General features: G+C 40.6%; 3 protein-coding genes across 3 annotated transcripts in view; 1 reads left to right on the forward strand and 2 right to left on the reverse strand.

Moving 5' to 3' along the window:
• The window catches only part of LOC143140458 (ras-related protein Rab-25-like), a 230,825-nt gene that overhangs the window by 12,669 nt on the left and 198,160 nt on the right, over positions 1-19,996 (forward strand). The window lies entirely within an intron of this gene.
• hcn3 (hyperpolarization activated cyclic nucleotide-gated potassium channel 3) lies at positions 117-8,812 on the reverse strand. The gene is made up of 8 exons (XM_076301709.1): positions 8,319-8,812; positions 5,028-5,235; positions 4,375-4,599; positions 2,874-3,035; positions 2,285-2,503; positions 1,700-1,846; positions 762-1,002; positions 117-430 (listed from the first exon to the last, which is right to left on the reverse strand). Exons 1-8 carry the CDS (start codon positions 8,810-8,812, stop codon positions 225-227), a joined length of 1,902 nt encoding a protein of 633 aa, XP_076157824.1. The 3' UTR covers positions 117-224.
• mcl1a (MCL1 apoptosis regulator, BCL2 family member a) lies at positions 15,343-18,244 on the reverse strand. The gene is made up of 3 exons (XM_076301377.1): positions 17,655-18,244; positions 16,589-16,839; positions 15,343-16,304 (listed from the first exon to the last, which is right to left on the reverse strand). The coding sequence occupies exons 1-3, from the start codon at positions 18,106-18,108 to the stop codon at positions 16,188-16,190; spliced, it is 822 nt and encodes a 273-aa protein (XP_076157492.1). The 5' UTR covers positions 18,109-18,244; the 3' UTR covers positions 15,343-16,187.

Below are 19,996 nucleotides of genomic sequence, written 5' to 3' on the forward strand. Positions count from 1 at the left end.
TTAGTGAAAACTGGACATCAGGTTTTGGTGCAGGGCTTATGATTATCATCTGAATACTGTACAGTTCAAACCTAATGTTGAGGTACAGCCAAGTAGTAGAAGTAGTAGAAGTTTCAATGAAGGAATTTCCTCAACCGCATAGTTCTATCTCAGACTTCCCAGATATCCATGTGGGTCTTCATCACTGCATCCCTCCTCACTCTACTCTCTCTCTCTCAGTGTCTTTAACTCTCTTTCTGTTTCTCTGGTGCCGTGATAGAAATGTCTGGTCGGTCTATACGCTCCATTGCGATGCTCTCGAAAGCTCTGCGTATGAGAGGATGCTCTTCCAGGACCTCGTTGAAGCTCTCCACACTCAGGGAGTAGAGGCGGCAGTATGTTTCTGCCTTCACACTGGCCGTGCGCCGCCCACGAGTTAATAAACAGATCTCTGAGAGGAGGACAGAGAGAGGGAGGGATTTTTTAGGATGAGCATTATATAGGATTTATAGGAGAGATGTTGTATCAAACATGCAGAAAGAAATGTTCCAAGTGAATGAATCAAGGCATTCCCATAAAGAATTCTATGGATGATGCTTTGACAACCTGGGATGAGATATTCTGCAACATTTTACACTATTGCATTCTGTTAGTGACACAAGGGTCTATGGAAAACACAAGGGTCTATGGAGACAAATGAGTTGAAACCCTAGCTTAAGTAAAAAAATTAAGCTCAGTGCAAGTTCCCAAAACCTTAGATCCAACCCAAAAAAGGAGCATACCCCCAAAGTATGAGCCGTCAACGAGCTGCTTTTCCTTCTTGTCACTGGTGATGACCGTAACACAGCCGTGTTGTATGAAGTACATTTTACGGCCAAGCGTGCCTTCCCGTATGATGACGTCGCCTGGGAGAAACACCTCAAAGCACAATTTGCTCAGCACAACGGTCACGAAATGGGGGTCAATGTTAGCGAAGAATGGCATGTTGGCCACCAGCTCACGGCAATTGTAGCCCTTTATCTCCTGTTTGGACACAAATAAATATGGACAAAATCGACACGGATTAAATAAATCTCATGGATAACCCAGGAAAGACAAAAACAATACTTATTTATCACCTAACTAGGCATCGGTGCATCCCAAAACAATTGAATATCATGGAAAAGTTATTTTTTTCATAATGTATTTTTAAAGTTACATTTTTATCATCCAGATCATTACACATGAAATGGAATATTTCAGTCCTTTTTTATGTTTTAATCTTGATTATTCTAATCTTGATGATTACAGTTTACAGCTCATGGAAATCAAAAATCCAGTATCTCAAAATATTACAATAAAAAATTTATAATACAGAAATATTGACCTGAGAAGACCTAATCAGCCAATTAATTTAAGTACTGGCAATGGTTTCCTTAGCATTTAATCTCTCAGTCTGGGCAGGGCAACTGACTTTTCCACTATATTCATTTTTTTTAGATGCACCTATAAACAAATTGAGCACAGCCACAGAGAACATGACAGTAGTAGTGCAGTATGTGATGAGAAATACTCAGATAACTCAGAAATACAGAGAAAGACTCAGAGGCTAGATAACATTAATTAGAAAAGGGAAACCATTTGAAGGAGTCAGACAGGGAGAGATTATCAAGGAGAAGAGCATAATAATGCAGGTTGAAATGCACTGATGGTTAAGCCAAATGAAATGCATGTGAGGGACCTCTTTGAGTGGATCACTGAGCTCTTCTAAGATGTTCTCCTCATCAAACATCTTGCCCTGGAAGCGGTTTTCATAATAATCGTGGATCTTCTGTCGCAAGTCAGCAGGAAGCTTGTGGAATGACATGTACTGTTCCACTTGCTTATACTGAAGATTAAAAAAAAAACACAAAATGCCATCTCAGATACACGTGCCAAAAAGTGGAAAGATAACATTATGTGTCATCGTATTGAGCTAATATCACACAGGTAATTTCAATGCATGTGTGCTGAAGCAAATAGATTAATCCTTTTAATAACACTATAAGTAGATTTCTCATCATGTCATGCTGAGGAGGCAAGGGTATCTGCTGAGTCATTCATTATGCATGCACGCTTCCCAAACACGCACAAAATCTTCACCTACTTCCTGACAGATTAATACAGAAATGTGGGTTGTGTGTATTGGTCAAACCTAGCATTATTACTCTATTTTGTAGCTGTGCATTGTTACTAGCATTAAACCTAACATTATTACTTATAAATAGTAAGTGTTTAATCGTGTCTGTATAGAATGAGAGTTTGTAATGTGTCTTGGCAACCTTACCTTATCCTGGTACTGTCGGCGGGAAGAGTCCAGAGATTGCACCAGGTTGGTAGCGGTGCCCAGAAACATGGCATAACAGGTAGCACCGACGATCATGCTTAACATGGTCAGCCAGACGTCTGTCTGGCTCACAGGAGCCTGCATCCCGTACCCAATGCACAGCATGTGGCTCATGGCCATGAAGACGGCATAAGAGTACTGTAGCTGCCAACTGGAATGCTTAGTGATTGAAGCACAGAGAAGAGAAATTAAATAAGTCAAATTGATGTTACTAATGGAATGAATGGATTTTGGTGGTAACCCTCTGTGACAGACTGGAAAGTAATGGGAAAGTAAAGATGGAAAGTGGCTATCAGACTATATATCGGTAACGCTTCCCCTCTTTGGCTGATGACTGATGAGACATATCTTTTTTTCTTTTTTCTAACTTGTTTTACTTTCATGTTTGTTTGTTTACATGCACAGGACGGTGCTGTTGTGGCAGTCAAATTTCCTACGGCAAGAATGAGGTATTTCTTATCTTAGAAAGTGCTTTCCATGGCCGTAACTAATACACTATACAGCACACATGTACTCATGTCCAACTCACCACCATGTTGTTTTTGGCGACCCAGCAGTCGGGCGGGAAGTCCTGCAGCATGGGCACCATGAACTGCAGGCAGCCATCCCAGTGGCACAGCAGCAGCATCATTCCAATCAGGTTTACAATCCGCACCACCGCAGCCGCGAGGTCATAGGTCATATGGAAAATCTGGGCGACACACAAGCCAGAAACCAAGGTCACAGACTATCACATCCCTTTTTCTCTCTCTCTCTCTTTCTCCCTCAACTCATCCAAGATATTTGCATGCCTTTATCCTCTATCCAATCCCTCACTTTCTTTTCTCCATTCACATTTCACTGATTTGGCAGATGCTTTTATCCAAAACTACTTAAATAAGGAATAACCCTAAACCATCTGTACAGAAGAAGTCATTGGAGTAAGCACTAAGTACTGAATCCATTCAGTAAGACAAAGTGCAAAAGAGAAGGTAAAGAAGAGGGTGCTGGAATCTGGCAACCCTCACACACAGTCTGGGTGTAGTGTTCACACATGAGACCTCAGCCTCTGACATCACAGCCCATTGCTCTAATTCCCCTGAAAACGTATCCTATAGCAGAGGAGTGTGTCTGATGGAATCTGGCAACCCTCACAGGCCGATTGAGTGCAATGTGCAAGCCCGAGACCTCAGCCCCTGACATGACAGCTCATTGCTCTACTGAGAGTAGGTCAGGGTGAGGCAGACCAGCACGTCTCAATGACTGATCGTACGTTCTCCATGAGTCCTTGACCCTGTTTACATTTGTTTGTTGTAAAAATGTGTGATGCATGATCCAATTACAAGCATTTAACAACCAAGACATATTGCGATCCCACCACTTGCTGACGTGGTCTGAGACACCTGTGCCTACATGTGTTGTGGTGTAAACAATGATGCGTTCAGATGCGTGCTGAACAATGGGAATTCTAATGAATGTGATGTTGGCTGGAGGTGAATCTAAAAACAAATGGCCAGCTACAGCCAATACATATGTAAAAGGCCATGTGTCTCGGCTGACCTCTTGTGATCTGATCACTTAGGACGCAAAACAAATGTAAACGGGGGTCTTTGTTTGTCCTTGACCGCTTTGTCCTTGTCCAACTTTTCGTACACTAAGTACACAACGTACACTTAAGTATTCTAAAGTACACTGTAAGTCCTACATGTGTCTTCATTCATCTTTGACCTCTCTCTCCGCCATCCTTCTCTCAACTTTTCCTTTCCTTCTTCATAGTATCCTAAGTAAACTAAAGTACACTGTAAGTTCAATATTTGTCTTCATTCATCCTTGACCTCTCTCTCCTTCATCCTTTTCTCATCTTTTTCCTCCCTCCCCTTCCCTTCCCTCCTCTCCTCTCCTTCTTCCTAGTATACACCTAAACTAAAGTACACTGTAAGTCCTACATGCATCTTCATTCATCCTTGACCTCTCTCTCCTTCATCCATTTCTCATCTTTTTCCTCCCTCCCCTTCCCTCCTCTCCTCTCCTCTCCTCTCCTTCTTCCTCACCTCCTCCCACTGGTGGATGTAGCGGATGAGTCTGGAGAGCCGGAGCAGGCGCAGCAGGCTCAGGATTTTGGTGAAGCGGACGATGCGCAGTGCCCGGGCTGTGCGGTACACGTCTGACGACTCCAGCCGAGACTGCAGGTCCACCACTAGGAAGAAGTAGTCCACTGGGATGGACGAGATTAAGTCCACCATGAACCAGCCGCGCAGGTAACGACTCCGGATCACCTGAGAGCCCAGATGCCTCGTCATCATTTACTCAAATCCTGTACAAATTTACCCATGCGCTTCTCTGTTCAAAATGCATAGTAGCTTAAAGCTTATCATATTGTTGTCCTGCTCTAACACGTAGTGTGTACAAGCTTCAAAAATCCTTTATGGCTCCTTCTGAGTAATATAGTCTTACTTTAATATGCCTTTCATCTCTAAGCACAAACCACCTTTTCTTGAGTAGAATAATTGGTTGGAATAATCATTATGATATGTGTTCCACTGGTTGTTTTCCACACATATTAATAATAATAATTCTGATTCTCAGATCATGAAAATAAGTACCATACCCAACACAAAACGACACAATGCAAATAAAATGAGCACCTCTTGTCTACAAACACTGTTTACCAGCATTTAGCTGCACGTCTGATTTCAGATTTTACCGTTGGATCCAAAATGATCTGATCATTGTCGTTTTCCAGTACACCTGTGCGGAAGTTGAGGGCCAGGTCAAGGAGGAAGAGCGTGTCGGAGGCCATGTTAAACGTGATCCATGGTATCGTGTTCTGGTCCTCAAAGAAGGTGATGCCCCACGGCAGGATGATTAGGTTCCCCATCATCAAGAACAGCATCACCAGGTCCCAGTAGAACCTGTTAGAGGAACGGACATCATCAGGAAAAGAGATCCAGAAGTCAGTAGAATCTTTGACTGTACCTCTATGTGAAATCACTGCTCTTTCCCATACACCATGCAAGCACCTAAACCATCTGTGGCACATATACAACTTTTAGCTTAATAAACTCAAGCCACGCAGTCAATGCTTACTTACTGCTTGTGTAGTCTAGTTCTCCACAACCCATACAAGCATCTTTAATGATGCAAACTGCATGCATAATCAATAAATTAATCACTGTATTGTTTATAGTGCAGTGTTACCATTCAATATGCTCCCAATACCGGTGCATGTTATACATTTAAAAGAAAATAAGGCATAAATACTAAAACATTAATTAATGAAAAACATAAGTAATGAAAACACATATACACTGAAATATGTTATAAATACAGAAGGATCCCAGCTGAGCAGTAGAAATACTTGAGATACAATTCCAGATTCCACATCTTCATTCATTACAATCAGCAATTAAAAACATTTACCCACAGGTAGGTTTGTATGTGTTGTGTTTATCTCCTTATCATCTTATGAATTCTCATTTTCAAGTTCTCTCAAGTCTGAAGTCTCTCAAGTTCAAGTTCAAGTTTTTTTTTTCTTTCTTCATTTTTACTATTCGTATTTTAGTTCACATCAATATCTAAGTATAGTCTAGACCTGTAATTAATTTAATTTAATTTTTATTTAATTTGCCATTTCTTAACTCCCACTGTCTTAAGTTGAATGATGTGTGATATGTGTCTCTTTTGTTCCCCATATGTGTGTGTGTATGAGGACTCTATACTGCAAACAAAATCTACCTCTGGGTACAAATAAAGTAACTTGAACTTGAACTTGATGATTATTATTATTTTTATTATTATTATTATTTAATAAAAAGTTACTAAGCTAACAGAAAGAGAATTCCCCTGAAAACGTATTCCACAGGAATGTGTCTGATGGAATCTGGCAACCCTCACATGCCGATTGAGTGCAATGTGCAAGCAAGACCTCAGCCCCTGACATGACAGCTCATTGCATTACTGAGAGTAGGTCAGGGCGGCCCACCACGTCTCAATGACTGATCGTAAGTTCCGGAAGACCGCATTCCTGAAACAGAATATTCTGTCATGTGTCCCAAACCGAGACCATTCATTATAAATGTGTTGTAGTCCCTTGCAGTGCTGGAGAGCCCCGTTCTGACCTGCTGATCCTTATATTGTACATTAGAAGAGGCTTTTATACACAGCCACGTGAAATATTTTAAAGGACAAATCGTGTAACCAACCCATGTGCATGTTCACTTTGGCAAAAGCATCTGCTAAATACCATAAACATACACAATAAAGTTGACAGAGCCTTGCACTGGTGACATAATTATCCATTTTCAAATTTGCATTTGCAGTTCAAGTCAATGCTTCCTGCATCGATTTTAATTCAATGTTTGTTCATTGCTCATAACTGAAAATTGAAAATGTGATGATAACTACTGTTTTAGAACTTAAAGGCCATTTGTAACCTGTGACCTATTGTAATGTAAATGTATTTGTGTGTGTGTGTGTGTGTGTGTGTGTGTGTGTGCATATGTTTGTGTGTCTATATGGGTGTGGATGATAGACAGATAAAGACTGACAATGTATCGCCATGAACTCATCAGTTTGAACAGTGCTGTGGTTTGAAATTACTTTCCATTGTATTTTTTCCCCTATACAGTTACGTTAGTTGCTGTGAACAGTGACCCTCTCTGGAACATGAGTTTACCTCAAGTCTAATTAGGCCAGACATCCTGTGGAACATTACAAATATTTATTTGTTTAAGCTGTACGTATATAAAGATGTACATGAGTGACAATAAACCCAGAATATATTATATAATACTTAATATAATATATACCCAGAATTTAAACTATTTTACTTTTTATTAATTGATTTGGCATGTTATGCTTAACATATATCACAATTTGCTTTAGAAAATATTAGTCGATTTAACATAAAAACGAATCACTAACTGACATGAACCTTAATTGTAAAACACAGGTCTCTTTTTTGACAGGCAGACTAGCAACACTGTATCCGTGAGTTCACAGCTCTGGTTAGATTTCATGCTTTGATTTGGATTATGAGCCAGAATTTACGCCACATGAAACCAATTAAAAAAGCTTTCAAATTCACTGTTCAGTGTTTCATGATGCACAACACCTCGTCCTTTTCAATAACACATACCACTGGACTGGAGTGTTTATCGTCCATGGATTGGCCAGACACAAGGACTCATAAACATCATTAATCCAGATCATCTTTCCTGACACACAAGCACAATCTGTTCATCCACTTAGTTCACTCTGAAGTGGGTGTACTAACACCAACCCATATTACTCAATCTCACTTGACACTTCCGAAAATTGGTTGGCTTTGACCAGTGGGCCTAGCAATAACCAGCGCTGTTATGGAGGGATCACCTTGATGAAGTAGGAAATGGTGACCAGGAGAAGGACACCTGCACAACCTCTCAACCTCGGTTATATGTGGACGCCCAACTGTTTGTGGCTTGACTATTTGTAAAGGCTAGTTGTCATTAACTGGGCACTGAACTAAAGCCCAAATATTTCCTTTGAGTAAGCAGCTGAGTTCCCATCTGATAGTTTGAAAATCAAATGTATGTGCCAAGCCTCACATTTCTGAACTTGTAGGCCTAATTTGAACATGTGCAGATTACCTAATGAGTGTAGGCTCACAATGAAGGACCTTTTTCTTATTTTGGCAACCACATTGGTCCCATATGATCTAAGCCTACCTGCCAATTGTTCTAAGACTTAATATACTGAGTGAATGTAAAATCCAATGTAAATTATTTTGATCTGTCATTTACTTGAGGTTCAGGACTCACTATACTGTACAATAACATATATGCCAACTCAATTTACAATGTAACCTTTAATAGGACCATACTCCTAACTCCTACTGATGTTAACCTAAAGAGGTAGAGCATGATACTCCTCTTCCAGATTTTATGAGTACTCATTTATTACACCGATGTCTCCAAACTAAATTCTCCTTCGTGACCTCTGCCACCCGAATTACCTGAAGTCGCTGTAAGGGTGAATTATCCACACGTCGAAAGATTTTACCCGCTGTTGCTCCGCGGCCACTCCTTTAGCACTACCAAACATTCGCAGGGAGAATTTATTGACTCCGGGTTGGAGCATTGTACTGAGTCTTCTATTCAAGAAGGTATTGTCCATGCCATCAGCCTGTTCGTCTATGTCTGGTGATGGAGTTCTCGGCATTTCACCCGAGTACTTATCATCATAAATGTTCGAACCACATCTGGTTGTGGAGGTGGTCCCTGTGGAAGTCTGAGATCCCCCGAAGTCTGTCATTTTGGAGTTCTGGTTACTTGAGGCCCGTAGGTGATGTGGGTTCACGAGAGACATCAACCTCCTGCTCACGTTGTCCGTGCGATCACCCCGCACGGATGTCTCCGATACTGAGCGCCAAGGGGATGAGAATATCCTGGAGCTACTGCGCGGTTTGGAGTCCCCATTCGGTGCAATGTTTTGCCCATCGATATCCATATCCAAGTTGAGTGGGAGAGTAGTCAGAATAATCTAAAACACTTACAACATACAAATAGTTAGTTTCCAAAAGTTTGCAGCCCATGAGCCAACCCCAAGGTGCGTCACCTTGACGCGCGCACTCAGATTAAGATTCTGCTTTAGCGTCGAATTGTTTTCCTCCGTTTATGGATGTGTGACACCATGGACTTCAAGTACATACAAGTACGTGTTGCTGTATCAGTAATTGATTAATTAGTTATATCGCGTAAAGATTGGACTGGTGTGCCTGCTCGCTCGCTGCTCGTGGATGAGCACGCATACAGGTGTGCAACTGCACAGGTATTTTAATCGGCTTGCTCACAGCCCTCCTTCGCTGACACCTGAGGGCTGTTGCGTCGGTGGGGCTGGCCATATGAGTCACAGACTGGTTCTTATCTGAGACAGATTATTAGCCTATCTAGGGAGAGAGATTATTGATGATAGTTGACCGTTAGCCAAAAACATACTGCCTTTGCTTGACTAGCCTATATATTTTTTTCTGATTGGCAGTATCACTCCAGTGAGGTGTTTTGTTTCAAGTGTGGCAGGGATCCATTCAGTTAAGTGCCCGGTGTCCTATTCCGGGATGCGCATCCAAAAGCTTCAAACTTCTAGGTGAATTTAAGGGCACGGCCTAATTGCTTTGAGCGTGGTAGCCGATCAGCTCCGACAATGGATGGCCACGCAAACACAGCACGCGCCAGTACAATGACAAGTAACAAACCGCCTCGTTTCAAGATGTTATTGGAGCCCAGGATCAACAGAGAGACTGTCCCATCGTGCCGCTTATATCAGCTGCAGGGGAAATTGAGATGGCACAACTAAAGCGGGGACAAACTGTTTGCCGACATTGTGATTCAGCCATATGATTTATTGATGTGAAAGGCAATATCAAGAAAATCAATCATCTTCAGTAGAGTTCTAGACTAATATGTATGACACCAGACCAGTCTAATTGTGAATTGAGCCAATAAGATTGTGACCTTGGATGACACTTGGCTGCAACTGACAGTATGTAGGCCTACCATAGATTTGATGCTAAGTTCTTATTCACAGTTATTTATTTAGACTGAAAGTTTTGGAGCTCACATATAGTGTGCAGACCTCCCTCTAAATCTCTGACACGGTTTGTCTGGCACCTGTAAAAACACATTTGGATGGGCGCATCACTTCTCCACAATTCCAAATGAACGGAACCAGTTCTATAGAACCTCCTCTGTTTGTCCAAAAAGGCCCTGAGTGGAATGCATCTTGCAGTCACCAGGGTGACCCAGTGGAAAGGATGAGAAAGTAGACACAAGCCACTGGCACACTCCTACAGGGACCACGGAGAGCGGTCAGATGGAGCCAGGCCACATCACACACACACCATTGCCCAGTGCAGTGCAAAGGTGGACAACCACATACAGGAAATAAAAGTCCTGCCGTGCGCAGGAAACCTTATACCTGGCTGAAGTGTTGTGTTGATTGGTTTAGTGAATTGGAACAAATATGTGGTAAGCATTTTATTTTCTGAAATCTGAATGCATATTACAGCAGTAGTATTTTGTAGCCTTGAACATAACTGAATGTCAAAATGGATGATGCACTCCAAAATTATTTTGTTATTGCTTTTAGTCCTTTTATTGTATGAAAACAGCTATAATCTGCTATTGCACCTGTGGCATGAGCAGTAAGAAGAGCTATTACCTATTTAATCAAACAATGTCAATCATTGGGAATTTCACCCATGAGAATATTAAACTAGAACCCAATTGGCAAAACAGACTTTGGAGACAGGTTTGAAATCACTACGCCAGAGACGTGAATCACAGCCACTTATTTATTGGGAAAATACATACAGAAAGGGTTGATGAGGGCTGACCTCAAATAAACTCAAACACTGGTTCAGTCAAAGAAGAAAAAAAAGGTTTATTATAACATGTTCTCAAAAGCATCCAAGAGGTGGCACTGTGGAGCTGACTAATGGACAGGCACTCTGAGGAATGAAACAAAACATGTACACTGTAGGCCTATATTAAAACTGAAAAGAAAACTGTTTCAGAAAGCAAGGGCTTACCTTAAGGAGTCTTGCTAGCTGGGGAGAGTATTCCAGGACCCACACCATCCTTGAGTGTCCATGCATGCACACAGACACGCGCACACACACACCACAAGAAAAGCAAGTTGGGCACAGCAATTTGCACTGCAACCAGCAATGTACCGTGGGCATGCACTACGTGGGTGACTACCTTTTTAAACGTGTTACTTTAAACCAACAGAAAAGAGTTTTGGTCTAAAACCAGCCACAAAGGCAAGCCCTGGACAACAGGCTGACTTACACAGTGCATAACCTGGACAGCTATTAGGAATGATCCTTCCTTCAGATTTCCATATAGCGTCAAAAATTAATTTGATGATACCAAAAAGTAGTTCCTGTAAACACATCTTGTGGTGCATTCCAGGCACAGGTCCTTTTTAGATTTAAACCAAAACATTTTGAAATCGCAATACCATACATATGCACTGTATGAAAACAGCAAAAGTAGTTGACCTGACATAAGAATAAATGTATGCAATAATAAATTGCCTAATTGACATCTGTGTAGAGTTGACTACAAATTACATTCTTCAAGTTCAAACAGGAGAGGGCGCCATGCTTCGAAGTTCACTGGCTGTCACAATATGAAACTGTTTGACAGTCTGCAGATAAGTCAGTGTGTGTGTGTGTGTGTGTGTGTATGAATAAATTAGAACAAGCCAATACATTAATTGAAGTCTATGTGGAACATTAACTATACTTTTTTTTTTTTTTTAAAGTACATTTTTTGGGCTTTTATGCCTTTATTGTAGATAGGACAGTGGAGAATGTAAGGAAGTGAATGGGAGCGAGAATCGGGGCGGGACCCGGAAAGGACCACGGGGCGGGAATACAGTGCAGGTGCCCCAGCCAGCTGCGCCACTGCTGGGGCCACATTAACTATACTTTTGCCGAAAAGGTGCATAAGCTGGAGTCATCTGGAACTAGGTTTTAGTATGGCTATAACTTTGTTATAATATAAAAGGGCACCCATTCTTATAGTAGGCCATTGTAGTTTCTCTGTGTCCCGAGACAGAACGACTGATGCGAAAAGAACATAAATTATAGACGTGCCAAAGCATAGACATGGCTGATATTACCTTGATCAAATACAAGCGCTCAGCACATTGCTTCCTCTTCCTCCTTATAGGCTTACTTTTTCCACAGCACAACACAATGAGGAACTCTGTAAAGATAGGCCAGAAATAACACCAGCTGCATTTGTAGATTTGTATGTCATTTACATATGTATTCATAAAATATACTGAAAGGTATACATGTGGTTATAAATTATATTTAGTATAATTTAGTATGAAGTATAATAAGGGAAGTTTTACTGAGGCTACATTTCTAATGAAATTACTGAGCATTTGAGAAAACATTGGTAGTCATGACAAATAGTCATATCGGTAAAGTTTTCTTGTAAACATCACAATCTTTCAACTTCTCTTTAACTTGGGTCATGTGACTCCCAGAGAATTTGGTCAGCTGACTTCTGAGAAACTGGCTTTCTGTTGCTTTTTAAAGCCTCTGGGGCGTGCTGTTGCTAGGGCGCAGGCAGAAAGAGCATAGACCAATCATAATGTACCAGGAAATACTCCGTACATTTACTCACTGATCTCTAAAGAACGACTCTAGAGATCAGTAACATTTACCGTTCTAAATGAAAGTTAGTTAGTGTCTGATATACCTTATGTTTGCAAACAAAAGTAAAAAAAAAAAAAAAAAGAAAATAGGTTACCGAGTGTGAAATGGGGGCACGACCCTTTAAACCTGAAACTGAGAGAATATTTGTGTTTCCAAATGGTTAGTGATGTGCAACATCCTCATGAAAAAAACACCCTTTCAGAGAAGGGAGGGAGAGTACCTCACCTACACACATTTGAAAATAAACCCTCCTCCACCCAACAACAAAAATCCCCAGTGCCATACTGCTAACCTGTCTGCACTTCCCCATTGGGTTGGCTGATGAGGTTATGTAAGGCATCAGAAAACTAAAATACACTATTGTCTTAGCCAGAGTGGTGTTTCTGAAACAGGAAATTGTGGAGACCTGCGAATGTAGGCTATAGCGTCAAGAGTTAGACTGTGGGACGATGGAGTGGTGAAGTGTGACTGCGGGAAACACCAGCGTTTGACTCATTTGTTTTGGTTCCCCAGTAAGGGGGCACCACCCTTCATGTTTTTCCCAGAGCAATGTGGATGTTGCCAGGCAAACAGCTGTATAAGCATAAAGACAGCATAAAGTGCAACTACTTTTCATACTATATGTGAGTCCACAACTGTAGCAGGTATATTCATTGTTTTGAATGTTTGTGGTTGAATGTCATCTTGCCTTAGGGAAAAAAGCTAATCCTGATCTAGTGCTGAGAAGACCAGAAGAATTGGTCAACAGTTTCTTGCTAATTGTAAACTCCCAAAAACAAACAATGCCAATAAGACCCAACTTCTGTAAAAACGTTGTGTCACAGGTAATACTAAAGATTATGTATTTGCTGCTGTTGCGAGAAACTCACTGTTCCATCTGGTGAGACCATCACATCAATGTTTACTCTATAGCCAGATAAGATCAACTCAAATTGGTAGCATGTCTCAGTCCGGCTTGTAAAGTCAACTATGACTTCAAAATAATTTGTTAAACATTATTTAACCAGTGAGTCATTTTAAATGACACTTCCTACACAGTAAAACAGGAAATTTGACTCATAAGTTCATTAAAAAGCAGAATTATTTTACAACGCCACAATTACCAGTGACTGCAACAGAAAATGGAAGCAGATCAGATGGTTTTACATGTCTTTTTCTAAACGTCTAGAGGTTCTACATTTCAATAACAGCATCCAATAACAGTAACAAATCTATACCAGGATATTTACATGTACATTTCAGGATGCTATATTTAACCATGCACACAAGTACCAGCAATGCCACATCAACCAATCTAATCGACAGCATTTAACATTGTCTAATAAAAGCCGACCCCCTACTAAGCTCAGTAAAGATATTTCACAATGCAGAGGAGGAAAACAGATTTGTGGAACTGTTATGTGAAGAATAACAACAAACTTTCTGTTGTTAGATCTACGTCACTAAACTCAAAAAATGATCAACATGCAAAAGGCACTTAATTTGTAAATATGTAAAATACATATGCTAAAATTAATATTGGTCTTGTTATAAGCCCTATTATAAGTATTATATATACCACTATTATAAGTGGTCTAAGTTTTACATGGCCTACAAACATGGTTCAAGTGGTTGTGGTGGGCATTTCAGAGTACTACAGGGGGTGAACGTCCACCAAAACAATCAAGAAATGTAACACTTCATGTTGACGTAGATAATGGGGTAAGACAGGAAAAAAACAGCTATGGTGATATATGAAAAAAAAAAAAAAACAGAAGTAGGTTACATAACTACTGAAAGGTCTTGGGTGTCTGTTTCAGTTCACACTCTACAGGCTTCTGAGAATCGCGAAAACATCAACCTCAACAGTTTTGCAAACAGCGGTTTGTGGGTCAGAGACAAAAAGAGCGCAGGAACGGGTGCATCATAGTTACAGGAAGTGGGCTGCAGTTGAGCCAGAGAGCATTGTCTGCTGCGTGAAGCTTTAACGTTTGCCTTAGTAACCGTTTGAGGTTTTCGAGGAGCAGCCGCCGCCGCCATCTGTGCCCCCTCTAAAATGTGTTGCTGTGGCAACACATTAAACAGTCAACACAGAGCTTGCTAGAGAAGCTACAGGTATAGTCATAAGGCCTTGTCTAGGCTAGCACCACCTCCAGTGGAAAAATGGAACAGGAAGACCTTAATGACTATGATGTGTACTTCAAAGATTTAGGCATCACCAAACCTTTCTCCAGACCTTCTCGTGTGTGTTTACAGAAGCAGAAGACTCGTCTGAGATGATGTGATGATTGGCCTTTCCTCATCGGTTGGGGGTGTCGGCCATGGATTTGGCACTTCCCCCACCAGCAGCCATGTTAAAGTTTTATCTGTAATGAAACTCCCAGGCTTCGCTCATGCATTCCACAAACTCCACATACTCACACGAGCATACAGAGGTTACCACAAACATTTTGCCACAACTTCTGAGCAATAGCCTTTACATTAATGAAAGATTCCACATTTACCAGGATAATTTTGTGATGACAGACTTTTCTAGAAGGAAAAAAAAAACTCCTAGTTCTGAAATAACCGGAGATAACATTTCAGTTTCCGTAATTTCATACCTGTGTGAATCTGAGACAAGACCATTGACCAATAACCACAATGTACACGTGGCACTCACGAGGAGTGCCCTTTCACACACATGGAACGTTTCTCTGGAATGACTGAGTCACCAAGCAGGACTGGACAGTGAGGCGTACCATTTTCATTCTGCTGGTCTAAACCGCTTCTAAACCAAGTTCCTTAACCACAGCAAAGTGAATGACGAAAACACCAGACAACAATTCTTCCACAAAATAAAGTTTTTTTTTATTTTACTGAAAATATAAATATTTATATCTATATATATATATATATATATATATATTCATTTATTGATCTTTGTGAGTTACTTTGTATTTTTTTTTTTTTACAATCTACCATCTGATTTAAGGCGCATAATCAGAATCATAAATAAACTAAACAGTGTACAGCAACCTTAAATGAATCAGACTTGTGTTTCTCACCTCAGTACTTATATAGACTTGAGCCTGTGTGCTGCTGAAAGATTATACAGGACAGCCTTTTGTGACTCAGCCAGGAACAAACACAGAAGTCTGTGCCTCGCACGAAACTAACACCAGGCTATCCATTAGAGATGGCTGCAACTGTGGAGATTTGGTGGGGTTTGGGGGGATAAGAACACACACTAAACTTTGAATAGATTCTGGAACTTTACATTACATATAAAAATAATTTCACTACTGACAAAAACAGCAAAAAGTCAAACGCCACAAAAGAGTTCGATTCCACTGGGGCCAGCTCGACTACCGCAGAAGCCATCTTCCGGGGTAACTACGGCGACCTGAGGCACAGAGAGAGCGCTGGAGCTGGGTGTGTCGACACATTGGGGGGGGGGGGGGGGGTTCAGACACCTCATAGAGTGCAAACAAATCTGCCCCTGACTTCACAGAGGCCAGAAGACAGGCAGACATCAAACCCACTGCCACATCTTTGATGGTTAAAGTGTATATACGATCTTCATTCATTCATTTGCTTGCCTTGTGATCCCAGCATTTCTACACCGGCCTCAACTCTGTGCTGTGATTGGCCAGGATGGAGAGGTGAGGAGGATGGAAAGAGTCCCTTTCACCTTATCAGGAAGGCCAGTCCAGCTCCGAGGCCGGCGAGACCTGCAAACGCCATGAGTGTGTTTCTCACCGCAACCTCCGGGTCATCCACATGGAAAAAATTCACGAACCCATGCTGTAGAGAACAAAGTAGTGGAGCAAACTTTAACTATAGTCACACAAAAAAAGAAGTGGTTAAATGTTCCTCTACTATGGGGCCTGGAGCTTGGATATGGGCCCTTCATCTTAACAAGGAATTAAATCATTCATCTACCAACATTAGGCCCCATGAAAAATTACACTACAGATCAACTGATACAAGCACAACGCTGTTTATTAGTCTTCAATCACTAAAATCATGCCTCAATCTCAATTTCGGTTGCTTGAGTCGATAGTCTACATGGTATCAGGGTAACTCACCCATCCATTGTTATTGAAGAGCCAGTCATACTTCTGGATGGCCAGGTATGAGGAAATCTCGTTAGCTACAGTCTCCACGCATTCTGGCCGCCCGGCCCCTTTCATGTGTTCACTGAGCGTGGCCCCGAAGGCCACCAAGGTGGCGATGCGACCCCAGTTTGTGACGCCATCTTTGAATGTGTTCTCAGCCACGCTTCTCACAAATGACACACCATCATCAATGTGGTCCAGATCTACCCTCTTCATCATACCTGCAGACAACAGAAATAAGGAGAAGACCATTAATTCACATATGGTAGAATGGCATGGGGTGCTCTTAGACATCAAGGACATATTTTTGTTGGTATATTATTAATCCATATGGCATCATACCACTGTGAATAGAAAAAAAAATGTGTGCCATGAACACCAGTAGTAAGCCGTGAAATCTCACATCTGATTATGAATTAGACTGAACGGACTCTGGGTTGAGAGTTGGAACTGACCACAAAATGTACTCCAGAAACCATTTACAACGAGCCAATTTCCCCAAATTATACTATATTATTTATTATAAGTTATACTCGGTATGTTCTGTTGTTAGCAAACACCACAAAAGTGGCGATATGACGCACGTCTTAGTTTGCGCTTGCGTGGATCGCAGCTTCCTGTGTGTGTTGAATGCCCTGATAAGGCACTTCCGCAGAATTTTGGGCTCTAGTTCCAAGAAGCAAACTTTCGAAATGACGAAGTTTCGCTGAAATGATTAGATCGGTTCTTCTAAATATTTGAATGTGTAGGCTGGACAACAACCACGGTCGAGTATATCGTTACTTTCTATGGAAATTCAAGTTATTTATCTGGATTAAGAATTAAAGTCAATTAAAATTACACACAAAAAACAACGTTAAAGTAAACAGCAGTGTGGCTAATGTTAACCTTTGAATAAAGTTCGCGTTAAATCAATAACGTTAACGGGTCCAAAATAAAGCCACTTCCGCCTAGCGTCAGCTAGAAAGGGATTTTCTCATGTTGCCAGTTTGTCTGAGAAGCAAAGTCCACAATGTGAAGTTATGGCTCAAATTACCTTTGAATGCGATCTCATGCTTTAGTAAGACTTGATGGACGACTTTTCTCATAGTTCCCATGGCTTTATGTCGACACCGTTCTGGTCCCGAGAGCCCTATATAATTCCGGTAAAACTCCAAGATTAATTCTCTTGTTTCTCGATGGAGTTCTGTGTCCTCCGTAGGGAAGACATGACATGGTTGAGAGTCTGGAGATGTGGGTAAAGATCCATCGTCATCCGAACTGTGAAAACCACTATCAAACCCTAAGCCTTTTCTCACAGGTAGTGAAACTCTGGGTGAACCAACTTTATTCACTTCGTCAGAACAATCATCCAGTTCATTTTCGGTTGCAGAGGGCGCTCCGATGTCTTCCATACGGACCTTGTTGTTCACGACTCCATTTTGAACCGTGAGAGGACAAAGCAAACCAACGACACCAACGCTGTTGGGCTTCATTGTTGAAAGACTCATGGCTACTGTCGATGAGTTTAAGTAAATATTAGGTAAGATTATGTAAAGAGTAAGAACTCGAAAATCTCTTGCGTTACTTGTAGAATGAAGACGTTCTCGACAACACTCGACAGTAGAGTGAAGCGGAAGTACATACCAGACCTACCTGCTATATATAAACAATTATGGGGCGTGGTCTTTAGCAGGAAAACCCTTATATGGTAGGCCTATTGGTGTATGAGCCTTTTCCCATGTCCACTAGGAAAAAAACGTAGAATGAGGTTATTGATTAAAATATGGTTTGGATTATGGTTATGGTTCTTGGCAGATAGTGGGCCAGTTAAGTAAAAAAAATTGAGCTTGATCACAAATTTGGTAGCCTGGCTCCGCCCACCTAGATCTTTGTGAATGAGTGGATTTTTCCAGGCTACAAATTAGGCAAACTAGATAGATAGATGGATAGATACTTTATTGATCCCCAAGGGGAAATTCAAGGTCGCAGTAGCATACAGACATCACACACAACATGCACGTACAGCAGAAAAAGTAATACATATATATATATATATATATATAAAAACTCCACTGTACAATAGAGACAGTAGAAGATAAACAATACTAAAATACTAAATGCTAAATATACTATATAAACTAAATCAAATATCCACATAGTATGCTTAAGGATGATCAAGCAGGGCAGGTTCTGATCAGATTTAGAACCATAGGCGCCTGGGATTTGGCCCCTGGGCCGTCAAATTTGGATTTTGCAGTACCGTAGGCACCAGAATGAGGTTCAAAGTGCAGGGGACAGATATGTCTGAGCGAGTTAAGGTTGAAGGTGGAAGTAAATATAGCAAAAGGCATTTTCAAATTAGCCTACATTATGATTACAGCCTTGCTAAGTAGGGTTCGGTTGACAAAACAAAATTTGATTCAGCCGAATCCAAAACGGAATCTTGGGTTCTGTGTACACTCACATCTACATTGATTTTTTCATATTATTATGGTGGGAGTAGGTTATTATAGCATTAATAGCCTGTACAATTTAACATCAATATCAAAATAAACTGATTTGACTTAACAAAAAAGATTAATACAAATATCTAACTCTAGTAGTTGTTAGTTTCTTTTTTCTATCATTTTCCATCTAATAATGTCCATATTTGTGCGCTATTTTTAAAAATTACAATTCTAAATCTGACCAGACCCCCTTTATGAGTTTATTTGATGCATTTATCATAAAATGGTCAATTATGAAAAAGACGCTTATGTCCAAAGTGAAGTACAACAATAACCATGATCATCAATCTGCTGAACCCTGGAGGGATCATTGCAAGATATTTTTGGTGTATATCCAGAAAACATACGCTCATTTTACTAAATTGTGCTGTTATTTTCATTTTTGTAAAATATGGGCATAATTCAGTAAAATGTCTTCTACACTGAGTGCAAAAATGAAATAGAATAAAAACAAGAAAACAACAAGAGAACACCTATTTTACTAACTTAAGTTCATTATTATTGATTATTATTATTATATTAACTTTTAAAGTCTTTTTGTCTGGAATTAAATAAATAATATAAAAAAAAATACTTTTACTGAGTGTCGGCGGAACCACACATTTTCTTCATTCATCTGACTAATGAAACCTAGCAAAAACTTTCTGGTTTGTTCTAGAAGAAAAAAGGAACTTAGGAAGCCACCCCTGATGCCTGAACCTGATCTGAAATCCACAGCAAAGGAATTTTACCCTTTGATTGATCACACCAGAATCGGAATTTCACCCTTTGATCTATCCAGTATCCAGTTTTTTTTTTTTTTTTTGGGCTTTCAAAAATACACAAGCCATAGCAACAGTCGTGTGCATTCAACAACTTGTATGTTGGCATGTAGGCATACAACTACTGT

The sequence above is a fragment of the Alosa pseudoharengus genome, unplaced genomic scaffold (assembly GCF_046254945.1).
Source record: "Alosa pseudoharengus isolate Yale_2024_CS ecotype anadromous, Long Island Sound unplaced genomic scaffold, YU_APseudo_1.1 YU_APseudo_1.1_scf_23, whole genome shotgun sequence".
Classification (NCBI taxonomy): domain Eukaryota; kingdom Metazoa; phylum Chordata; class Actinopteri; order Clupeiformes; family Clupeidae; genus Alosa; species Alosa pseudoharengus.

Coding starts and splice junctions, on each gene's coding strand:
- hcn3 (XM_076301709.1), bottom strand. CDS start 8,812: ATGGATATCGATGGGCAAAACATTGCACCGAATGGGGACTCCAAACCG. Junction 5,236..8,318: donor CACCCTTACAGCGACTTCAG/GTAATTCGGGTG, acceptor TTCCTCTAACAG/GTTCTACTGGGACCTGGTGA. Junction 1,003..1,699: donor TCAGTGATCCACTCAAAGAG/GTCCCTCACATG, acceptor GTGTCCAAACAG/GAGATAAAGGGCTACAATTG.
- mcl1a (XM_076301377.1), bottom strand. CDS start 18,108: ATGAGTCTTTCAACAATGAAGCCCAACAGCGTTGGTGTCGTTGGTTTG. Junction 16,840..17,654: donor GCATGAGATCGCATTCAAAG/GTAATTTGAGCC, acceptor TGTTGTCTGCAG/GTATGATGAAGAGGGTAGAT. Junction 16,305..16,588: donor TCTTCAATAACAATGGATGG/GTGAGTTACCCT, acceptor TGTTCTCTACAG/CATGGGTTCGTGAATTTTTT.